General features: G+C 40.0%; 2 protein-coding genes across 5 annotated transcripts; one reads left to right on the top strand and one right to left on the bottom strand.

Annotated features, from left to right (window-relative positions):
• The first annotated feature begins 1,439 nt into the window (after positions 1-1,439).
• LOC149830706 (putative inactive leucine-rich repeat receptor-like protein kinase At3g03770) lies at positions 1,440-6,715 on the top strand. 2 transcript variants are annotated; one of them, XM_090016715.1, is made up of 7 exons: positions 1,440-3,203; positions 3,575-3,708; positions 3,879-4,119; positions 4,287-4,486; positions 4,616-4,689; positions 4,924-5,035; positions 6,197-6,715. In XM_090016715.1, the coding sequence occupies exons 1-7, from the start codon at positions 1,832-1,834 to the stop codon at positions 6,428-6,430; spliced, it is 2,367 nt and encodes a 788-aa protein (XP_089872841.1). In that variant the 5' UTR covers positions 1,440-1,831; the 3' UTR covers positions 6,431-6,715. The 2 variants fall into 2 exon arrangements, with proteins under 2 accessions (XP_089872841.1, XP_089872842.1); XM_090016716.1 differs by having other exon boundaries at positions 1,615-3,203; positions 4,616-4,668.
• A 589-nt stretch (positions 6,716-7,304) lies between these two features.
• On the bottom strand, positions 7,305-11,559 carry LOC149830705 (ubiquitin-conjugating enzyme E2 2-like). Of its 3 annotated transcripts, XR_016433921.1 has the most exons (6): positions 11,234-11,559; positions 11,103-11,128; positions 8,811-8,900; positions 8,568-8,656; positions 7,594-7,799; positions 7,305-7,501 (listed from the first exon to the last, which is right to left on the bottom strand). XR_016433921.1 is itself a non-coding variant. In XM_090016717.1 (5 exons), the coding sequence occupies exons 1-5, from the start codon at positions 11,356-11,358 to the stop codon at positions 7,671-7,673; spliced, it is 459 nt and encodes a 152-aa protein (XP_089872843.1). In that variant the 5' UTR covers positions 11,359-11,559; the 3' UTR covers positions 7,466-7,670. The 3 variants fall into 3 exon arrangements, 2 of the variants coding, with proteins under 2 accessions (XP_089872843.1, XP_089872844.1); XM_090016717.1 differs by having other exon boundaries at positions 7,466-7,799; XM_090016718.1 differs by lacking the exon at positions 8,811-8,900 and having other exon boundaries at positions 7,466-7,799; positions 11,234-11,498.
• Positions 11,560-16,877: the final 5,318 nt, after the last annotated feature.

Here is a 16,877-nt window from a genome sequence, read left to right as displayed (position 1 = left end):
CATGAATCCTTTTCTTCCATTCATTTCTATCCTTTCCTATCACCTCCATCAATGTCTTCTTAGGCCTACCCCGACCTTTTTCCATTTCTTCATCGTCTAATATGTTCAAACCACCGTAAACGATTCTCTCTCATCTTATTTTCAATGGATGCAATGCCTACCTTCTTATGTATCTCCTCGAATCTTATCTTTTATTGTATTTCCGTGCGTCTTCACGTGAAGAAAAGTCACCGTCAAGAAGACGACCCTGAAAACTGGATGGATGATAATGTAGATGTTTGGTGATCATTGGATCAGTTTGCAATTCCATCAACGCGCTTCAATTGCTTCGTACGTTGTGGAAGATAAGGTATGGCTGACCTACCGTTGATTTTGGATGTGAATTATGAAATAACCGGATGCGTTGTGCGTTTTCCCTCAGAGGAGGGGAAAAAAAAGTTTTTCCCCGTATCGGGCCTTTCTTTCCCTCATAAGGTAAAAGCCCGTTTGATTGCGTTGTAGGAATTCCAGAGCGGGTCATGCAAAACGGCGTTTTTATATTTTTATTTAAAAACCCCAAACGAACTAGTGGGTCCCACTAAACAGGAAAAGTTTTGCCTCCGTGTTGATCTTTTGTATAAAACGTTTTACCTGATCCGCTCATAAGGGAAATACGGTGGTGACTCGTCAATGGAAAGAAACCAAAGAGTTCTTTTTTTTTAGAATGAAATGGAAAGAACCAAAGTTAGAATAAGAAGGTCGATTTGAAGCGTAATGCATACTTGATAGTTTTTGAAGAGAATCTTGAATACGTGATAGTTAAATGAAAAGAGTTGGAACTCTTCAAGACATTCGATGTCTTTCCAAACAGAACGTTATTGAAAGCCCAAAAAAGTAAATACCTGTTTGATTGCATTCTGTGAATGGAATGACACTTTTGAGAAGTGTAAAAGGACCATAAGATACAAATCGAGGAGTCCGGATCGGGTGCAATATGATTGCACAAAAAATGTGCATTAAGGACTCGATCGCCCTCCATCAGGTCTTGGGCCCCACCCCTGACAGGCCCTGTCCCCAAGATGGATGGTGATCAGGTTCTTAATGCACAAATATTTGTGCATCATATTGCACCTGATCCTTTCACCAAATCGAGAGTTTAACTTTTAATGGTGATGATCATTAATGAGGTCCCTTCATGGATTATTGGGGGGATCAGTCAGAGCAACACTGATTGCATGAGGGGAATCTGACAAAATGCACACAGCTGGATCCGTTTGTCTCTAGATGGGGTTCACAAGCTAATGTTTTCTTTACGCCTGGCAATGCTTCGGTGTCCATCTCTTATAAACTATTCGTTTCTCTTTTACAGGCCGTATCCTTTCTTGCCTTTCCTTATGCGAGCCACCAGCTTCGAAGTACGGGGCAGCTAAAATAGTTACAGTAATGGACAAAGAGCTAGTATGCGTCATGATAGGATTTCAGGATTTGTTATGTTCAGCAGAGAGGTTGTTCGTCCTTTTCGAAGTTTGTGCCCCTTACTTTTAAGATTCTGGTGGTCTTCTTTTTGCTTGTGAAGCTTCACTGTGGAGAGAGAGAGAGAGAGAGATGGTGGGTCATCATCGTTTGGTGGTTTTCTTTTGGTTGTGAAGCTTCACTGTGGAGAGAGAGAGAGAGATGGTGGGTCATCATCGTTTGGTGGTTTTCTTTTGGTTGTGAAGCTTCACTGTAGAGAGAGAGGGTCGTCATTGTTTGGTGGTTTTCTTTTGGTTGTGAAGCCTCACTGTAGAGATAGAGACAGAGACAGAGAAGACATAGAGAGGGGTTTCTTGCTGTCTTGCTGTTGGTGGCGAAAATGGCATCATCTCTCATGTGGGTCATCATCGTTTTGCTCTTTCTTCCTTCTAGCCTGCAGCTTCAATCATCACAATCTCAAACCCTTCTGAGAATCCGAGGGCTGCTGGGGTTTCCGCAGGTACTGCGAGCATGGAACAGCTGGACAGACTTCTGCAACATGGAGCCTTCACCAGCTCTAACGGTCGTCTGCTACGAAGACAGCATAACTCAGTTGCATATCACAGGTAGCAGAGACCCCCCGCCTCCTGAACTAAAATGGAACGCCACAAACTTTAATGCTACAGGCTTCGGACTGTCAAGGACATTCTCTGCTAGGTCCTTCTTCACCACTCTTGCCAGGCTTCCAAATCTGAAGGTTCTTTCATTGGCTTCCCTTGGTCTCTGGGGCCATCTCCCAATCCAGGTTTCTCACTTATCTTCGTTGGAGATTCTCAACATTAGCTCAAATTTCTTCTATGGTCGCATCCCAGAAGAGATTTCTTTACTCAGAAATCTTCAGACCCTTATACTTGATAATAACATGTTCACTGGCGTTGTTCCTGAGTCCCTGACCACATTTCCGGTCTTGGCTGTTCTGAGTTTGAAGAATAATTCCTTCAATGGGTCTCTTCCCTCTTCTTTAAGTTCCTTGGAGAATCTCCGTGTCCTGGATCTTTCGAGTAATTCCTTCTATGGAGAAGTGCCTGATCTCAGCAGTTTGACTAATCTGCAATTGCTGAACTTGGCTGATAACTATTTTGGGCCACAGTTTCCTAATATCGGCAATGAACTTGTTGTTCTTGTGTTGAGGAATAACAAATTCGCTTCTGGAATTCCATCGGCCATTGGTTCGTGTTATCAATTGCAAACATTGGATATTTCTTCGAATCGATTTGGTGGGCCGTTCTTGCCTACTCTGATTTCATTGCCCGCTATCCGCTATCTGAACATTTCTGGGAACAGGTTAGGTGGGATGCTTGCAGAAAACATGTCTTGCAATTCTAGACTTGAGAATGTGGATCTGTCTTCGAATCTTTTGATGGGAAGCTTGCCTAATTGCCTTGTTTCGAACTTGAAGAATGGAGTTTTCTTGTATGGGTGGAACTGTTTGGCAAATGAGAGCCAGAACCAGCACCCATATCCATTCTGCAGAACTGAAGCATTGGCTGTAGGACTGTCATTGGCTAACCAAAAGAAGAAAGCACCTGGGAGGATGGCTACGGCGTTGGGTATTCTGGGAGGGTTGCTTGTAGCAATTTCTCTTTCGGGCGTCTTGCTTTTTGTGCTCCTTAGAAAATCAAGGACCAGAAAAGCTACGAAGAAGCCACCTCGGAGGTTGGTTGCAGAAACAGTCACAGCTGGGCTTTCCTCAAAGCTTCTAACTAGTGCAAGTACTTTCCAATTCGATATGCTTTTTTTTTAATATTATTTTGTCTATTCTTGATTTTTTGGTGTTGTAAGCATTTCTTCACTTAAACATATGGATAGGCAAATCCAGTTTATTGGTTCTCTTGGTTGTTTGCTTGTGTTGCAACGAAGTTTGTTTTATTTTAAATCATAGTCTTACAGGTGGACTATTCTCGTTTGCTGGTCATTTGGCTGTTATTAGCTTGTTTTGCAACAAAGTTTTTGTTCTCAAAGTCGTGATCATTCTTGCGTCACATATTCTGGTGTCCTTAGTATTTCAAAACGTGTTCTCTTTTTTAAGGATGCTTAGTTATTTGTGATCACAATTTTGATGTGCATATTCTTGTTCTGGAAGGGTATATAACTCAGACAATGAAGCTGGGTGCTCTTACACTTCCACCATATCGAACCTTCGCACTAGAGGAACTTGAAGAAGCCACTAACAACTTTGAACCATCGTGTTCTATGGGTGAAGGATCCCTTGGGCCGGTATGTCCTGACTTGCACACCATCTAGTCTTTCTGCCTACCCATGAAAATGCAATTCCTTTGTGTGCAATGGACATTTTTTACCAAAGAAAAAGAAAAAAAAAGACTGTTTACTGTAAACTGAAAGTTATCACCTTAACCAAGAATCTCCTGGTTTTCATGTTGTCTCAGATATACCGAGGTAGATTAAGGAATGGTTGTCTGGTTGCCATCAGATGTGTGAAAGTGAAGAAGAGGCAGAGTGCCCACAATTTCACTAACCTTATTGAACTGATTTTGAAGCTCAGGCACCGTCATTTAGTCAGTGCTCTTGGACATTGCTTTGAGTATTACCTTGACGATTCTAGCATCAGCCGTATCTTTCTGGTGTTTGAATATGTGCCTAATGGGACACTCAGGGAAAATATTTCTGGTACTGGATGTTGTTGGGTTTTTTTCATGTTGTTTTTTGATAGAAAATATTAAAAAAAAAATAGAGGGAAAAAGAAAGCAGAAGCAGTCTTTTAAATTTGGAATATATTGGGGTCTGATATCAATGGTTGTTTAGCTTTTTTGTGTTTTATTTGTCATGGGAAGCAGGTGGAGAAAACCTCAACTGGACCCAGAGAATATCAGCTGCTATTAGCATAATGAAGGGTTTGCAATTTTTGCACAATGGGATTGTACCAGGAATTTTTGGAAATGATCTAAAAGCTACAAACATACTTTTAGATCAAAATCTAGTTGCAAAAATTAGCAGCTACAATCTGCCTGTTTTGACTGAGAACACGAGAAAGGAGGTAATTGACAGAGAAGCTGATGTTGGTTCTGAGTTATTTTTTACATCATCTGAGTCCCGCTTTTATGCTCTTCTCCTGGAACTTGTGTTTTTAGCCTGAGTTGCTCTTGGTGCTCATGTTGTGCCACAGGTGGGAATAGGATTTCTTATAAATGGGTCGAAAGAAGCCAATGCTCTTGTTAGGTATGAAATTTTTCATAGCTGGTAAGTTCAATCCTGATAAGTGCAATTGTTATGTATACTGTACGCGAACGCTTATTGATTACTTGTTAGCTTTTCCTCACTAGGCATGTCGATACTTACTGCAAGTTTTATACGTTGGAGGTTTTTCCTATTTTTGAACTTTTTGCTGCACAAAATATCGATTGAGTAGTTATATCATTTTGTTTACACGACTGTGTGCTGAATTAGTGATTCTGGGTTGGTGTTACTTTCCAGGAATAAACAAAGGGATAAGATCGATATTTATGACTTTGGTGTTATCCTGCTAGAAATCATCGCAGGAAGACCGATTTCGTCAATGGATGAATTAAAAGTGGTGAAAAATCAGGTATGGAGTAAGGACTAAACTCTCGGATTTCTTTTGGTGATGATAGGCCGATTTGCATTGTTTAGTAACTTCAAAACTCTTGCTAGAAATTCCTCACTTTCTTGCTCCCACCTGGTGTCTAGTGTATTTGATGAGAAAAAATAGAAAGTTGGAATTAATAAACAAAAAACTTAAAAATACAGTGGATGGGAAAAACACCCTCCTTGATGCAGTCTTTCTTTTAATAAAACTACTTCCGAAATGCATGCATGAACAGAAAATTAAAAAAATAAAGACCTTACGAGAAAACAAATGGCATTCATCTTTCTTTTTTTATTACCTTCCTCAGGTATGTATAAGACCGAATACATTTCATTTCTAAAAAAGATTACTAATCCTTAACTTTTTGAGGAATCCTTTATCAGTAGTTGTGAATGACCGACTTTCTCAATCTTTTTTACCTTGGTTCCGTAGGAGCAAGTCAGGAATATTTAGAAATAGAACAATCTGATTTGATTTGTTCTCAATAGCCATGAGATGATCATGTTAGGGTCAGAATTTTCGAAAATAATGGATATTTTGGTTAGGGAATCTTGAAATTGTGGCTATTGCACACTCTTAGCTGGGTGATCTTGGGCTCAGTTGGTCGCAAGTGGGACCCTGGGATTTCACCTACTTAAATGAAAACGGTAAAAGGAGTCTTTTCAAGTTGCTATTAATCGTTAGGAGGGATGTACAAGCTCTTTTATTCAATGACTAGGGACAAGCACTTGTTGATTGTATTTGTCGACGTATCTGAATCCTGTTTTTAATATTGGAAATGATGAAGAATCATTCAAATTCTTTACAATCTGCTCTCCTTTTAGTGTCTGGATATTATCATCATTATATTTATGTGATCTGCTGCCTGCCACAAATAACCTGCAGTTCATAAGTTTGTCGATCTAGATGGTGCCTCTTTTTAGCTTGTCGGTGATTATATGTACCTTGAAAAGGATATTAAAGCACCCTTCTTTTGGAGAGTGTATCTGGATGATAGATTTACCACTTGGATAAAATATCAGCGCATTATTAAGTTAATGAAAAGCATGCTGCAATCATTCTCACCAACTACAGAAAAAAATGTAAACCTACTTTTATGAAATGCAGGAAAAATCACCATTTTCTGTTATTACCATGCAGATGCATATGAGCTTAACGGCTGATCAAGTCGCTCTGAGAAGCATGGCTGATCCAGCCGTTAGAGATGCCTGCTCGGATCACTCTCTAAGGACGGTAATGGAGGTAGGCGTTAGATGCCTGTCTGAAGAACCTACGGAGCGACCATCGGTCGAGGATGTGCTGTGGAATTTACAGTTTGCTGCTCAGATTCAGGACGCATCAAGAAGTGACGGATCCCCGACCTCGATTCGGTAACTTGGATATTCAAGTTCCTGCACGTTTGCTATGATCGCACAAGTTTACTTTGACGCCCTATTGTCTGTATACACAACCGTAGATTATTGTCAGCAGGTATATGGACCTTGTATCGAATCGGAGAACAAAGTTCTGGACAAGAAGACCGTATGTTTGTCACTTTGGTTGCACGTGTGAATTGTGTTTTACGGTATATTTAAGCCGTCGGTTTGTATCATTTGCTCACCCGACTTGCCTAAACGGATCAAGAGTTCACTTTTCAATGTGTAATTCAATTTAAGGGCTTTATTTTTTAACTCATAGCACATGGAAACGTTCGTTATGTTTCAAAGCTTTTTTTTAGTGTTTGGCATCGATGCCCATCCTCTCCCATCTCAAGTATTATAGAACTAGGCAAGGCAACATGTTGGGGCGAGGTTCTGTGGATATTGTTTAGGAGCACGAGTATGTTCCATTAATGGGCGTATCGGTATCATACAATTCATGACAAGGAAATCTTCAATAATTTTGTGCCTTGGATATCCGTTTGGTATCAAGACGGATGAAAGCTGGAGGACATAACCGATCACTCAAGAAAAAAGGCGCCCAATGCACACGGCAACAGATCCATGAAACAGAAATTAATGCAACCACCAACAAACTCCTACTGAACAAAGCTGCCTCTTCTACAACTTCAAGTACAAAACAATAAATAAGCTAATCATGTTAAACAAAATGAAATGAGTCTAAGAAAATTAGCCCAGTCAACCAGTAGTGTCAGGCAGCACCTTGTTGGCAACTGCCCGGGATAAATGACTCGTTAAAACAAAATTGTAAGCACAAACAAAGACTGCAACATGCACCATGTAAGGAAGTGTCCATAAGAAGAACACACTGACATGAACCTGCAAGATTAATCATTTTTTTTAAAGGCAAACTGGGGTTAGGCAGACCCCTACCAGTAATACAACTATACCATTGGGTTTTGAACCTGCAACTTCCCAACACAAGGTGACGTGCACCAGCTGCTCATACCAGACATGTTGGTCCGCAAGATTTTTCATGCTAAGCATGGAAATAGTGACATCCATTCTCGGCAAATTCAACATAAGAGTTGAGAGTCAGAAATCGACTATAACGTAGTATACACAAAGGAAATGCCAAGAAAATGAGAGAGAGATTACAATATAACAGTTGATAAAAGTTGGAACAGATGTCCACTATGAATTTACACACTCCAATTTTATTGTAAATTGCAACTTTAATCTGCGGTCCAGCTCTGCTCAACACTCTCGCGCACTCTCCTGTTGTATTCACGCTTGTTCTCACTGAACATGCGAGCTGCCTCAGAATTTGCTGGTGAGTTAGGATTTGGATCGCACAAAAGAGACTGGACAAACATAAGGAGATCTCAGTATCAATCAAGTCTCAAACAACAAAGCATAATCAACATATTTCGAAGCATAGTGAAGAAAAGACTATTATTAAGGAAATTGTTTAATCTTATTGTGGCTGATGAAGAAGACAAAATCGATTACAACAATGATGTTGATTATAAATTTATAACTATGGTGTGTGCCACTGGTTCTGGTTCAGTCCTCTCAATAGGATCATTTTCTTATTGAAAATGCTCTCTACCACCAAACTATTGGGAGAACTGAACCAGAACCAGTAGCTCGCACCATAGTTGGCAAACTCAGTAACTCGGACAAAGTTTCACCTATATCTAGTAACTTGACGAGTCACCTCAGATGACTTGAACAACTCGGGATTTTTCATATAATGATGTTTAAAAATTAAAAATAAAATAAAATGTGCTATGCATAGCGGCACACACAATTTGTACAAAGAGGAGATTTCTAGATCATGTGTGCTACAAAGTCACATGGTTTCATATTGAATCAAAAACGAAATACCATGTGTAGATAAAATCACATGCAACAAGCAATTTTGCATCTATTAAAGAGAAAGTCAAGATTGCAAAGAACGAAAACGCACCTACTAAATTACATGCCATTAAAGGAAAAAAAACAAAACAGAAACTCAGACAGAACATCCGATCGATCACCAAATCGATGCCTAGGCCACAGAATATCGTGTATTCCTTGAACAAGAACAAAACGGCATAAAAATATACAAATCATTCAGAAATTCATACCTGAATAGACGTAAGTATTGCTGCCACATCATAGATAGGGCTCCACTGATTCTGCAAAATGTCCAAGCAAATGCTTCCATCTGCATATACTGTTAATACCATAAAGGTAACGTTAGACAATAAGCACTAAAATAATGCATATCCACAAGTATTGGCTAAATAAACAACTAAGTTTCCTTTGGCGGGAATAAGAAATTAAGATTTCAAACACATGAAAAATGCAAAAGTTAACTTCCAACTTACTGTTTGGATGAAACATTCGGGAGACAAACCGAACAGTTGGAGGCTTATTGGGATAATCCTCCGTGAACTGGAGGGTTAGCTTAAACGTGCCTGGAAAAGCTCAGAGAGAAGATCCTGAACTGTTAATTTCATTTCCCAAGAGGGACAAAAAAAAAGGAAAAGACTGCAACAAGCATTTGATTAGCAACAGAACAATGACCAAATTGCTCGGCCAGCCATCCACGAGATCATAAACTATCTCAACATGTTTTTTTTTTCTTTTTTGATGGACCAACTGCATCAACATGTTCAAACTAATGATACTTCAACTAGCGGAGGTGGTCTCTTGTCATTCACCAACACCTTAACCATTACTTTAGATTAGTTTCTCCTTTTATGTTTTTTTGTTGGGCAACCATCACAAGATGTAGGGATGCTCAACCATCGTGTGCAAAAAATATACCAGGACTGAAATGCTCACAAGATATAGAGATGCTCAATCATAGTGTGCAAACAATATACCATGACTGAAATGCTCACAAGAGGTAAAGGAAAACATATAATGGAGGCAATACAAAGGCTCCTGATCAGTGACACCATAATGCCCATCGAATAATGCAGATCTCTCAAAGCTAAATTAGAAATTTTGATGTTTCTCAAGTGGTCCTTGACGGAAAAAAAACACTGATAAGGAGCTGCTTTCAGGTATTAAACTACAATGCAGTAAGGGTTCTGAAATTATGTGGGTCTTCCATTGCACATTGTTCTTTTTCAACAAATTCCTGTTGCTCCTCACATCAAGAAGAAAGCAAGCAATAAGAAACCACCCCAACCCTCAACTAAGAGGTTAAACAGAATTTCGGTTCACGAGCATAAACCATAAACTTACAAGAAAGCACCATCCCCTCATGAACCAGAGAATTATTCAGTAAAGTGTAAAACTCAAAGAATATGCAAACAGCTACAGAACCCAACACTGGGAGTTGAGACATGTGCAATGCTAAGATAATATTACCAAGAAACCATAAGACAAGAAGGGGACAAAAGGGAAATCAGAAGAGGAAATGCAAAGTAAATTAGATCTCTCAAAGCTAAATTAGAAATTTTGATGTTTCTCAAGTGGTCCTTGACGGAAAAAAAAACACTGATAAGGAGCTGCTTTCAGTTATTAAACTGCAATGCAGTAAGGGTTCTGAAATTATGTGGGTCTTCCATTGCACATTGTTCTTTTTCAACAAATTTGTGTTGCTCCTCACATCAAGAAGAAAGCAAGCAATAAGAAATTACCCCAACCCTCAACTAAGAGGTTAAACAGAATTTCGGTTCACGAGCATAAACCATAAACTTACAAGAAAGCACCATCCCCTCATGAACCAGAGAATTATTCAGTAAAGAGTAAAACTCAAAGAATATGCAAACAGCTACAAAACCCAACACTGGGAGTTGAGACATGTGCAATGCTAAGATAATATTACCAAGAAACCATAAGACAAGAAGGGGACAAAAGGGAAATCAGAAGAGGAAATGCAAAGTAAATTTGCAGGAGATTAGGATGGAGAACAACCCAAATACAGATTAAAAAGAAACTGATTTGCACAAGATGCACATAAGCTAGAACAAACCAGTGGGTCCCAATTCTAAAAGTAGAACCATAATCCTGCAGTAATTGAAAACAACAACTTACATAAAACCTAAAACGACACAAAAACATGTTCCAACATACAATATCACAGCCAAGACAGACACCAGAAAAGAGAATAGAAATCAAGAAAGACGCAAGAACAAACAACAGAAGGGAAAAAGTAAAAGGCTGCAGTTACCACATGTAGTACAAGAGAGGAAAGAAAAAACTCGCTGTGAATTGGTAAAACAAGCAACCTCTTTCCGAAACAAGTCATTTCTACAAAAGGAAGAAGAAGAATGGTGGAGAAAAAAGTAACAAGGCCCGGCAGTATTTAAGCAAAACACTGAAGCCCTAAAAATGGGCATCCCAATCCCTCTAGACAACAATCAAGCAGGCGAAGGCCAACAGAGTGAACACCAATAAAATTCTAACAAGATACGATCTTGCTACAATTTCTGAAACCACAAACGGGTACCAACCGTAGGAACCCTCGAAGAAACATCAAACAATCCAACCAAAATCCACATCAAGGCATCAACCACAACCAAAGCCGCAGAAATCACAACTTTCAGGAGGTACCCAAAGCCAGACAGAACGCCAGAAAAGCAAAACCCCAATCATAATGGCAGACTAACACAAAAAAAATGAAAATAATAATAATAACAGAAGCAACAAGGAAGAAAAATCACCTCCATCCCAGGGAGTATCATCGGGGCTGCAACAAAAAACACCAGGCAAAAAAACAAAAATAAACACCATAAATCAACCAAAAAACTCCATAATCAACAAAAAAATTTCCGAAAACCCCCGGAAATTTTACCCGAAAATCACAGCGTTCCACAGCATGATGTTGTTGTCCTGCGGGGCGCCGCTGATTCCGGCGGGGGGATCTTGCTGCAACCGCTTGAAATCCCTCATCAGCCTCTTCCTTGCCGGAGTCGACATCCTTCCTTTTCCCTTTTTCCCTTCTTTTAACCGAAACCCTCGACAGAAATGGAGGACGAGAAACCAAGAAAGAGAAACGTCCTTCCGTCCCTCTGAGAACCGATAGGAGGCCTCAGATCATCCCCACCCAAGGAAGAAGACGAGAGAGAACTCAGCGATCTGAGGTGCGTGGGGAAACCCTCGCCTGCCCAGTTTTGATGATAGAGGAATTTGGTGGGCGTTTTGCATTTATACACGCAAATTGACGGGGACAGCCATCGGGATTCTAGAAACGACGAATATATTCGTTTTAAATGACCATAATACACTCATTTAGTTGGGTTGATCAGCTTGACATCGGGGCGGTCCGACGGATCGGACTCGATGATCCGGGATCCAAGTAGTAACAGGTCTGTTAAGTATCGGGTATGACCGGATTCTGAGCCTGATAGGATCCGATAGGACCTGAATTGAGGCATAATAACATGGGTCTGAATTATATATTTGGGTCGGAATTATAAGATCTTAATCATAGTAGCCAAACTCGTCCTTGGGGATTGCCCTCCACAGTAAATCATGATTAATCGGGATAAAAATCGATCAACCGCTTTTTCCGACCCCTCGCCAAATCGCGATTAATCGGTAAAATCATAAATCATGGCTAATCGAAAAAAATCATAACTACAAGTTAATAACTATATACAGCTAAATTATAAAATATATAAATACATAAAAACATTATCTAATTATGTATTTATTGACCGGTAAAATCCTAAATAGTTTTAAATTCAGGTTATTGAGTTTGTTAAATTAAATATTACTTCATACAAAGTTGGATATAAATAAAATATTTTAAATGTTCTGCATTCTTTTATTTTATTTTTGTAATTTATAACTTCTTAATGTTAAAGGGCTTGTGAAGTATGGGTAAATGATAATTATCGATTCAGATATCCAAACCAAATCCAATTTATTGAGGGTGGCCCTACATTGACCATGGGTTTGTTAGTAGCAACTTTCTAGTAGGGCTGGGAAACGAGATGAGTCACTCAGAACTTGTTCTAACTCGTGAAATAGGCTCTACAGTAGGGATGGCAGTGGACCGAGGGAAAGCGGGGCCCCGCCTCGTCCCGTTTGGACCGGGGATGAAGGGGATGGAGGCGGGGATGAAGGTTAAAATCCATCCCCGTCCGGGGGTGGAGGCGGGGATGAACGTGCACTTTTCCCCACCCCGCCCCGTCCCCGTCACAATCCCTGCCTCATCCCCGCCCCGCCTCATCCCCATTTGAACCAGGGATGGAGGACATGAAACAGGGATGAAGGCGGGGATGGAGGATAAAATCTTGAGGCGGGGGGCGGGGGTGGAGACCTTGTCCCCCGCCCCACTGCCATCCCTACTCTACAGGCTCGAGCATGAATCACCAATATGCGGCTTGGCTAAACTTGTATAAGCTCATTTATTAATAGTAAATATATGTTAAGTATATTTTGCATTACAAAATGAAGATGGATGAAGTGTTTGGCCTACAAACAATATTTAAAGTTCAAATCCTATTGCTCACAAATTGGAAACAATTATTTATTTTGTAAATAAGTTAGTTTGAGTTTGACTTAATAGGTTTAGGGTTCAAATTATATAGTTTTTAATATATATATATATATATAATTTTTTATTCTTTATTCTTTTCCTTTTATTTTTGGTAGGTGGAAGTTTTGGTTGCTAAACCACTACTATTAAATATAATACATTTTTTTGCCCTTTTTGAGGGACATGAAAATGATTTAATTTAAAATTAATAACAATCTCAATATGAAACGCTTCTTTTTTAGGGAAATCGACACAAAACTTTGTTAACTAGTAAAGTTTGTAATACGTTCAACTATAAACTTTCAATCTACTTCATTGTTTTTTTTATTTGTGCAATTATTCTTGCTTTCTTTATTTTACAGCTATATATAATATTCTCTAATTTTTGCACAGTTGCATTTGGACCAGGTCAAGTTGAGTTCAGTGGACCCAGTGGAGTCTTAGGGCACTATACCCTTGACTTGGGTTCAGTGCAGGCATTGGTAGGAAAGTGTGCACTATATTCTCATATTTGGTCTCCTATGAACAAGGGCCTCAAAGAGAACACAGTTTGATCCCGACCCGACCCGACCCGTACCAAACCCTATAGGGTCAGGGTTTGGTGATAAATAAAAGGGTCCGATTAGAATCTGGGTTGGACCCAAAGGATCCGATTAATATAAGGAATCGAGTATGATTTGTGAAATTTCATACCAGACCCGAGTTTGGACTAAGATACACAATTTTTCAATGTAAAACAGATAAAAGTATATTATTTTACTGGGTATGGTCTGGGTCTGGTTCATGTAATCCTTATATCGGGTATGGTTTCTCTTATAGTGAGTCAGATTGGACTCAGTTCCAACCTAATACCAGCATCTCAAATCAGGTCCTGGTCTGATTCCACTTGCGTCCTAATGTTGACACAAAGGGTTGGAGCTCATGTTCTTCTAACAACCCAACCAATTTATCTTAGGCAATTGTCTCAGTTGCAATAAGGGAAATAATTAACTTCTCAATCTGACCCTGCAAATGTGTACAACATAGTCAATTTGTTAGAGATCAACCTTTGGATCATGTTTTTTCAATTAATTAATTTTTTATTGACACGTATATAAGATTTGTATGCTACATGTCAAAGAGAGAGAAGTTCAACTGATTTGACGGATCTGTACATAAACATAAGGTCATGAGTTTGATCTCATCCCGCTGGTGTAGGGGTGGCAAAATCTGACATGACCCCCCAACCTGCTTCTTAGTCTCGTTCGGGTTTGGCTTAAACGGGTTCGGGTTGACCCATCTAACCTATTTATTAAACGGGTCAGGTTCGTGTTAGGGGCATGCCAACCCGTTTGACCCGTTTAATAAACGGGTTAGGCAGACAGGTCAACCCGTTTACGGGGACCCGCAACCCGTTTATATATATTAACTATTAAGTCCAAGTTGCCCCGCACCATTCAAAAAGAGAAAAAAAAAACAAAGGAAAATGGTATTACACGTATTTCTTAATATTTTTCTGGCACACAGATAATTACCATCGTAAACACCAGTTTTTGGACCTCGAGTGTTGAATAATGAAACAAGCCTCACAGAAGGGTCTCCTTCAACCCGTCAGCAATGTTAAGGCATTCCAACTGCAACACGCTATGCTCTTTCATGGTGGCGAGCCATTGGATCCCCGTCTGTAATCCTCCAACATAGGGTCATGAGCAACAACACAAATCGAATATGGAGTTGGACACATTCTTGCCTGGGAAAAGCAGTTTTCACTAGTGCCGGCCAAGGAACTCTGGCGAGATTCAAGAACACTAAATCATGAGAAGTCTCCCCATGCAGCTTCCTCATTGGCTTAAAGGAAAGGCGTCTTCCTGACCCAAGGTGAATTATTGCAAGCTAGCGTGGAGACCAAAATATGCTCTGGGCACTCCAAGAGATGCCCTCTAAAGGTTTTTCATGTCCTGTCAGTGTGTCCTACATTACCTTCCCAAAGAACGTCTCCCCACTTGTCGTCTCATAGAATGCCATTGTGGCTTGGGCAAAAAAAATCTTCACTAAAGACGCCTCCTAAAAAGTCATCTCTACTTATCTTACCAAAAGATATATCTCCTCTCTACGTCTATCATGCCAACCACTAAAAGGTTAAGAAAGAAAGAAAAAAAAAGCAGAACTCCAAATGGCATCTTTGACAAGGATACAATTACTCCATCTATTCGATTACAGCTTCCACAGAAGTCATGTCAGAGGTTATCGTTGTAATATTGTCGTGTCGACCTGACCCATTTATTAAATGGGTTAACCGGGTCGTGTTGGGTTACCCGTTTAATAAATAGGCCGTGTTCGTGTTTGCCACATCCGACCCGTTTAATAAACGGGTCGGTTCATGTTGAAGTATTCTGACCCGCCAACCCGACCCGACTGCCACCCCTATGCTGGTGTAAACCGGTGACGCACGCCTTGCCCCCAGGGAGTTGCCCAACTTTGACCGAGCAATGCTTATTCATGCAAGGTGCTGACCCTCATGGAAATAGAACTCTGACTTCCGGTCGAGAGGCCGAGGCCCCTTCCACTGCGCCAAACACCTTGTGGCTACGTATAATGTTATTAAACTCTTGTGTAGCTTAGCTTTGGTATTCATTTGAATGATAAGCAAATTAGCATCTTTGACAAACATTTATAAAATGCGTAATGTTTTTTACTGTTATAAATTGTGCAATCGGTTAGATGTGCAAACTTATGCAGTTGAAATTCAAATTTATTTACAAATTCTATTGAGATTGGCAAAGGTGACCTCATGTAATTGGGATGATGATGTTGACGATGATAATTAATATTGAGATAGTAAGAAAAGTAAAAATAAAATCTGAAAAAAAAGAAATTTGTTGATAAAAACAATATTAGAAAACCCTGTAATTAATGACAACATGCGTGGAGACCAAAAGGACATTGATGCCTTTGGTGGGAGGCCATGATTCAATGAACATAATGTTCAATTACCTTAGATGAGCATACGATGGGGCCATTCATTTCTGTCTTGTTGACTGGGCATCGTTGATTCGATATCTTTTTGTGGGTCATGCCCTTCTAAGGTGACACGTAGGACAACAAATCTAGATGATCTATTTGAAATCCGATTGTCTATGATTTGGCCATATAAAAAATACATCATTCTCGTTATTAGGGTTGGTCATGGGCTTGGCCCAGGCCCAGGTCCATTGGGTTTTAAGTACAGTCTGGCCTGGAGATGGCCCAACCTATTTATTAATGAGCTGGGTTTTGGATCAGTTTTTAAAGGGCTTGGGTTTGAAGAGCAGGCCATGACCCGGCTCATTGGTCAAATGGGCCAATGTTCAGTGGGTAAATCTAGTACATCCAAAACCTATTTGTATGTTATTTTTGAATAAGGTCCATACATTAATCATTATAATATCAAAAGTAATAAATTAAATAAAAGGTTAATGTCTCATGTTGATTAGTCAGAACGGGGCATGTACACTGCAGTCTACTGAGTGAAAAATGCATCGAGTGTAAAAATGCGCGGTATGTATTTGTTTGATCGATGACGTGTGTTGGTAGCACGACATGCGATAAGCATCGGTATCATCGTTGTGTGGTAGCACAAACGTGGAGCATTGTTCGATTAAGCAGTGTTAGCGGATCAGAAGATGTTGCTTTTGAATATTTGATTAAGGGCTTGCAAGAGTTTCTCACGTGTAGTGGTTGGACGCACGGAGGTGCATGTTGGTTAGGGCTAATTCCTTCAGGAATCACCTTAGGTGGTTCCAACCGAGTATAGTGACTTTGGGCTAGGCGAGTGAATGCTTAGGCACCGACGAATGAGTATGGGTGGTACTCTTCGCTATGGTGTTCAATCGTCAGCTGATTTTTGAATTGATGGCCGCAAAGTCTTATTCTTTCAATGGCGAGGTTTTGTTATGTCGTGTGCATAAAACTGCAATATGTTTCATGGCACGCA

This window comes from Nuphar pumila, chromosome 8 (genome assembly GCF_984573655.1).
Source record: "Nuphar pumila chromosome 8, dmNupPumi1.hap1.1, whole genome shotgun sequence".
Classification (NCBI taxonomy): Eukaryota; Viridiplantae; Streptophyta; class Magnoliopsida; order Nymphaeales; family Nymphaeaceae; genus Nuphar; species Nuphar pumila.
Note: the sequence above shows the minus strand (reverse complement) of the source record. Positions and strands in the feature narration are given on the sequence as shown.

Excerpts from the sequence above, each read along its gene's own strand:
- LOC149830706 (XM_090016715.1), top strand. The coding sequence starts at position 1,832 with ATGGCATCATCTCTCATGTGGGTCATCATCGTTTTGCTCTTTCTTCCT. Across the intron at positions 3,204-3,574 it reads AAAGCTTCTAACTAGTGCAA|GGTATATAACTCAGACAATG; the intron begins GTACTTTCCAAT and ends TTGTTCTGGAAG. Across the intron at positions 5,036-6,196 it reads TAAAAGTGGTGAAAAATCAG|ATGCATATGAGCTTAACGGC; the intron begins GTATGGAGTAAG and ends ATTACCATGCAG.
- LOC149830705 (XM_090016717.1), bottom strand. The coding sequence starts at position 11,358 with ATGTCGACTCCGGCAAGGAAGAGGCTGATGAGGGATTTCAAGCGGTTG. Across the intron at positions 11,129-11,233 it reads TGGAACGCTGTGATTTTCGG|CCCCGATGATACTCCCTGGG; the intron begins GTAAAATTTCCG and ends TTTTTGTTGCAG. Across the intron at positions 8,657-8,810 it reads CCGAATGTTTCATCCAAACA|TATATGCAGATGGAAGCATT; the intron begins GTAAGTTGGAAG and ends TGGTATTAACAG.